At 31.0% G+C, this 6,934-nt stretch overlaps 1 protein-coding gene across 1 annotated transcript; it reads left to right on the top strand.

The window, feature by feature from the left end:
• The first annotated feature begins 1,316 nt into the window (after window positions 1-1,316).
• On the top strand, window positions 1,317-5,880 carry LOC139863658 (protein NRT1/ PTR FAMILY 6.3-like). Its single transcript, XM_071852270.1, has 5 exons — window positions 1,317-1,549; window positions 1,644-1,821; window positions 1,930-1,969; window positions 2,211-2,785; window positions 4,927-5,880. The coding sequence occupies exons 1-5, from the start codon at window positions 1,435-1,437 to the stop codon at window positions 5,801-5,803; spliced, it is 1,785 nt and encodes a 594-aa protein (XP_071708371.1). The 5' UTR covers window positions 1,317-1,434; the 3' UTR covers window positions 5,804-5,880.
• The last annotated feature ends 1,054 nt before the right edge of the window (window positions 5,881-6,934 follow it).

The following is a 6,934-nucleotide window of genomic DNA, read 5'->3' as shown; positions in this document are numbered from 1 at the left end:
AACGATGTAAATAAACTCAGCAGCAAAACATTCAATGCATTGAATGTTTTTATTTTTTTCTTCGAGCGTTTTCCCGCCAAAATAATGACATTCATCACAAAGTGTCTTTTTTAAATGTTCATATTTTCATCTAATCTATAATGTTCGTGAATAAAGTTTTTTCAAAAAACGAAAAAAAAATTTTATTTACTTCCCCCTTCCCAAAAAATGCTTCACTCTTGATTATGACCCTATATATATATATATATATATATATATATATATATATATATATATATATATATATATATATATATATATATATATATATATATATATATATATATATATATATAAAATAAACTATTGTTCTTCCAATATAATCTTGAAAAAAAGGCACGGACACTCTGCTTATCAGAATGCTAAGTCAGTCTAAATATCATACGGAGTATTTCATTTAAACGTTTTCGGTTTTGAACTGTTTTTTCTTTCTAGTTTGCAATACTTTCAAGGATGTCAAGACAAAATTTTGTTCCAACATCACTCGTATGCTTTTATGATTAAATTAGTCACTGTTAAAATTAAATCAATGTTAGCAAATTACATTCATTACGGTATTTGTTGTCATCCTTATGAGCAAATCAATGGTGTCATTTAGTTTTATAAATAAGGCATGGTATCAATTTGAATCCCAGCCAAAGACAATATCTGTTTAATATTGATACTGGATAAGACCTAAAGAGCTTCTTAAATGGCGTATCAAATACTATATATAATTAACAATGTCCTAGTACTAAAAGATCCATATATCCTTTAATAAAAGTGGCCGTTTAAAAAAAGATCGGTATCAGTTGCGAATTTGAATGTAAATATTAAGGGTCTAATATACTGATATTGTCGGTTTTATACGCATTTACGGTGACAATATCGATTCTAATTATACATCATTTATTGAAATTACTATATTTATTTAGTTTAAATTGATTTCTATGGAAAGGTGACCAAATGATATGGAAAAGATAAAGTAGACCGTTGATTAATTATAAATTGTGCAAGCATTTACCATATTAATCATAAGTTTTTCATCTTTTATGCAGACTATGATTAAGTTGATTTAAAAGTGAAAATGTTCATAACTCATTTTCAATTTTAGATTAGATCTTAAGGGGGTGATGGCCCCTCCCTAATCTATATAAGATATCCTAACATTAACTTTTAACAATAGTATTAAAATGAATTAATACTCCGTATATATTCTAACAAAATTAATATTTAATCATGACATTGCCCCGGCTATAAAAAGCACATTCATCTTGCCCAAAATACATGGAATCTTAAGCAACTGATCATATCATATCATACAATACACATATTTGATTTTTGCCCCACCTTCAAATCCTAATCTACTTACACTTCCACCCTAACAATATTAATATATATATCACCAAAAATATAATGTCTCTTCCTGAGTTAAATTTGGCAAAAACTTTGCCAGATGCAACGGACTACAAGGGTCGTCCGGCTCACCGGACCATCACCGGTGGCTGGATTGCGGCCGCCATGATTTTAGGTCCATTTTCATGTTTATTAATGTTTTATATATGTTTTATGATACGTAGTTAAGAAGATGTAGCTAATATATGATTTATGTCATGTTCATTCAGGTGTGGAGGCAGTAGAAAGGCTAGCAACGTTAGGTATCGCCGTTAACTTGGTGACGTATTTAACGGAAACTATGCATTTTGGAAATGCTACTTCTGCAAATACCGTTACCAATTTCTTGGGTACTTCTTTCATGTTATGTCTTGTTGGTGGTTTTGTTGCTGACACTTTTCTTGGCCGGTAATAAATTTTTTTAACACATTAGCTTACTAATTTCTCAATTAATTATTTTAATGCTCTAGTATATATAATAATATAAAATATAAATATGTACTTGTTGGTCTATAGGTATCTAACCATTGCCATATTCGCTGCTGTTCAAGCAACGGTAAGTTATCCATATCAAATAAATATACATATATAAATAATTGTTCATCTCACTATTCATTTATATAAGTCTTAAATTAATTGTTCACTTGTACTACGAAGTGATAAAATAACTACTAAAAATTGTCATGAAATTTCATAATTTACTGTCATTTATTACTTTCAATCGTTATTTTTTTTAGATAAATTTAGCCAAACTTACCTTACATATGAAAACAAAACTGACATTTATCAATTAATAGGGTGTGACAATACTAACCCTCTCAACCGCGATTCCAAGCCTAAAACCACCTAAGTGCACACCGGATGGCAACTGCGTACCAGCCAACTCGATCCAACTGACGTTTCTCTACCTGGCGCTTTACCTAACCGCATTGGGGACCGGTGGGCTCAAATCTAGTGTGTCAGGTTTCGGGTCAGACCAATTTGATGAGTCGGACAAAGAGGAAAGGAGCAAAATGGCATCTTTTTTCAATTGGTTCTTTTTCTTTATCAGTATCGGGTCACTTGGAGCGGTTACGGTCTTGGTTTATATCCAAGATAATTTGGGGAGACGTTGGGGGTATGGGATTGTGGCTTGTGCCATTATTATCGGGTTGATGATCTTCTTATCGGGTACAAAAAGGTACCGATTCAAGAAGCTTGTGGGTAGTCCGTTAACCCAAATCGCTTCGGTTTTTGTGGCTGCATGGAAGAAGAGACAAATGGAGCTTCCATCTGATCCTTCATTGTTGTTCAATGTGGATGATGATGAACTTACACAAGAAGGTGATAGTAAAAAAACCAAACAAAAGTTGCCTCATAGCAAACAATTTCGGTGAGTTTAATTTGATACTTTTTAGTTATTTTCTTTTTATATTATGTTAACTGAATTAACTGTCTGATTTTGATAACTTTTTATTTAAATACATATAAATTCTAAAAAGTAATGTTTACAAATATGCATACAACATGTGTACAAATATGCATGTAATTACATCAAAATGTCTATGTAATCTTATATAATAAAATTTTAAAAAGTACTAATCAACTAGGTTAAAGAAGAAATATTTTGCTTTTTAAAAATGACTTGTCAATGACATTTGGATGCTTTTTATGAAGTTAAACTAATAGAATATCAATGACCAATTGGAAGAACCTTCACCATATATGAACTTACTATACATACAACATTTGTATATTTTATATTTATAATAATAATATAAATACATAGAAAACTAATTTGGGATGCATGTATTATGTGCTTTTCTTGACGCTCTTATAGTCTTAGATATCTTGACTACCAAGTACTGTATATAATATAAAAATGAACAATAATCCACTTGTAATCCATAGTTTTGCTCACTATTGTTTGCAACTTGTCCTTTTTACTCCTTTAATCGAGTTTATGTTTTGTTTTTTTATTATTTATTTTTTGAAATCTTAACATGAAATGTAAGAAATTTAAGCAAATTATCCAAGCAATTCTCATACCGAATTTATATAAACTACTATGCATTTAAATAATGTATGAGATTAGTGAAACATTACTCCCGTATGCCATAAAAATTACTTGTACTAATTACATGTTATTAGTAATAAACATCCTTATATGAAGAGTGTTTTGGACATTTTTTGCATTATAATGCATACATATATGATGATTAATTGTTAATCATGGAGTATTATTATTAATATTAATTAATATTAATTATTAAATTAAATGTTCAAATTTGACTAACAATTGAATTATTGGAATTATATATGTTGACATGTTAGGATCTTAATTGATTCAGATTATGTTTGAAAACTTATCTTTTTATTGGTCCTACAATTAATTTATCAATCAAGATTGAAAATAATTGATCAAAAATATACTTTGAATATTTGATAGCCAATAAAAGATTGAAAGAAAGAGATTGATCGTGAGTTGTAGATTTACCAGCCAAATAAGCATGTGGGGTCCATCTTTTGTTCAAACTTAAACAAGTAGAAGAATACGCCAATGTTGCCACCAATATTCCTAATTTTATTTATTTATACCAATAATTCTCCATAATTTATTAGAAATTGGAACTTTGAAAATTTAATATTACCACTTCTCGTCCTTTTATATAACTTTTATAATATCTCTCTCCAGTTTTTACTGTTAACTTAAACGGTACGTAAAAGTGTGAATTTTATATTTCGAATGTTTACTGTTTTATCCGTTAGTAACGACAAGGTATTTAGTGCTATCAAGATACGTTTAATCATAACCCCAACATATTATTATAATTATTTGTTGATTGTTAATTGTTTATTAATTAAAATGTAAATATGTCTCGAATACGGGTATTGAAGATGATGATATGTACACAACCTAAAATTGTTATGTACACAACTATGATGTTTTACAGTGTTATATAGTACAACACTGTAAAACATGAAGGTTGTGTATATAACAATTTTAAGTTGTGTAAATATCACTTTCCATTGGGTAACCAATACATAAAGTAGAAGATTTATAATAACCATCATATACATATACATACAATGGAGTAATTATATAATCATTATGAAAGCCGCCCAGTTACTAGTTACTGTTCATAAAAGTATATCCGGCATTTTACATTATTCAAATTTTTTTTTTTTTTTTCCTATTTCCGGGTGGTTTTAACATTTCTAAATATAACAAACCCTTATCTATATACAATGTATCCCAGCCTAGTTTAAAACAAATCAATAAGGTGGATTATTTAAATAAGAAACACATGGATTTACATATAACAAAGTGTATACATAATAAGGAGGTTGTGAACAGTCTGTCATATATTAATGAATCTTGATTTCAATCTACCTGCAATGTGAATACTAAAATATTTGTAACTCTTTGCATCTTTTGGTCCCCTATAAGTGTAGCAGAAATCCCATATTACTTACATAAGAAAAGGTATATATATGATGTATTAAAGATTAATTTATAATTATATTTTTCAGTTTTCTTGACAAGGCGGCCATTAAAGATACCGAAAGAACATTAGAATCAATGAAGACAGTTGATAAATGGCGTCTTTCGACTTTAACTGACGTGGAGGAAGTTAAAATGGTTATCCGTATGCTACCAATTTGGGCTACAACAATATTATTTTGGACAGTTTATGCTCAAATGACTACATTATCAGTGTCACAAGCAACACGAATGGACCGACACATAGGAAAATCATTCGAAATCCCAGCGGCTTCCCTCACTGTTTTCTTCGTTGCAAGCATCCTTTTAACCGTTCCAGTTTATGATCGAATGATTGCACCAATCGCTAAACGTTTCCTCAAACACCCACATGGCGTAAGCCCATTGCAACGTGTAGGAGTAGGACTAGTGCTATCCATATTGGCTATGGTTGTAGCTGCCTTAACGGAGATTAAGCGATTGAATGTGGCTAGGTCACATGGATTAGTAGATAATCCAACTAAACCTGTCCCACTTTCGGTCTTTTGGTTGGCCCCACAGTTTTTATTAGTGGGGTCCGGTGAGGCGTTTACTTATATGGGACAACTTGATTTCTTCTTAAGGGAGTGTCCAAAAGGGATGAAAACAATGAGCACTGGATTGTTTTTAAGCACGTTGTCGTTAGGGTTCTTCATTAGCTCTATTTTAGTGTCAATTGTGCACATGATTACAGTCAACACGCATCCGTGGATAGCTGATAATTTGAACAAAGGGAAACTTTATAATTTCTATTGGTTACTTGCAGTTTTAAGTGTGTTGAACTTAGGGTTCTTTCTTATGTGTGCAAGATGGTATGTTTATAAGGAGCAAAGGCTTGCTGAAGAAGGAATTGAGTTGGATGAAGATGACTTTGTTGGCCATGCATAAATTTGGGTTTTTTCTATACTTTTTTTTATTTTTTGTTTAAACTTGCTTTTGGATGCAAAGTGCTGATACTTTTTACTCTCCTTTTGTTTGTTATATATGCCTTGTTTGGTTCTAACTTTTTGTGAAATACAATAAGGAACAAAATTGGAAGTGTAAAAAAGAATGCCACATTTTGTTGTTTATATGATAAAAAGGCTTTAATGTATTGAAAGAAAAGCTTCTATGTGATAAAATTGTTGGGAGTCATGTACTTCTTATTATGTCATATACTCACTTTACAACGAAATTGAGTTTTTAGGACGGACAATTATCAAACGGGACATTTTAATTGCGATTGTTACGACTTGCGACCTTAATGTTTTGGGCCTTATTTTGGGCCTTAGTCTGAGTGTTTGCTTTTTACCTACTCTTCTAAAAAGCCCAAACTGAAACAAAATTGAAGCCCGGCCCTTATGAACACCCAAGCAATATGATTAAGCCAGTTGCCCATGTTATCTTTTATTTATTTATATTTTTTTTTTGGTCTTGCAAAACTTTCCTTGTCTTCTTAAAATGGATAGATATTCAGTAAGAGGAACATATCACAGCCCTCAAAATATATTTAGTATTCATTACTTTGCTATATTGCATTATATAACTCAGAATGCTTCAGTAAATGCAATTTTTTGCGTCGAGTTTCTATAATAACTTATTAGAAGAATCGGATCAAGAGAACCTTAATCTAATAGATAACCAGGGAATTTTCAGAATCATACTAGCTACACATCAATCAATGAATATTAGTATATAGGTTATTCTTATCGATGTATGAATAGTAAGTGTAAATTGGAAGTGTTTTCTAAATAAAACGTGTGAAATAAAACATTTTAGTGAATAACAAACGAGAGAACCTATTAAGGTACATTTAGTTGCGTCGTTACGTGGGATATTTTACGCCCTAGTGTTACATTCGCGATCACGAGATTGAGTATTGTTGTTGTTACATTCAGAAAAATACTATTTGGAATGCTTACATTGATCAAAGATTCATGGCTATGCCAAATCGGTTAGAAAGTGAGTGTAACTAGAGGGTGCGCTGTGCGCATAATGCGCAATTCACCCGTGTGAGGACCCGTCCTTATCCCCCTGGAC

Source organism: Rutidosis leptorrhynchoides, chromosome 1 (genome assembly GCF_046630445.1).
Source record: "Rutidosis leptorrhynchoides isolate AG116_Rl617_1_P2 chromosome 1, CSIRO_AGI_Rlap_v1, whole genome shotgun sequence".
In the NCBI taxonomy this organism is placed as follows: domain Eukaryota; kingdom Viridiplantae; phylum Streptophyta; class Magnoliopsida; order Asterales; family Asteraceae; genus Rutidosis; species Rutidosis leptorrhynchoides.
Note: the sequence above shows the minus strand (reverse complement) of the source record. Positions and strands in the feature narration are given on the sequence as shown.

Excerpts from the sequence above, each read along its gene's own strand:
- LOC139863658 (XM_071852270.1), top strand. The coding sequence starts at position 1,435 with ATGTCTCTTCCTGAGTTAAATTTGGCAAAAACTTTGCCAGATGCAACG. Across the intron at positions 1,822-1,929 it reads GCTGACACTTTTCTTGGCCG|GTATCTAACCATTGCCATAT; the intron begins GTAATAAATTTT and ends GTTGGTCTATAG. Across the intron at positions 2,786-4,926 it reads CCTCATAGCAAACAATTTCG|TTTTCTTGACAAGGCGGCCA; the intron begins GTGAGTTTAATT and ends TATATTTTTCAG.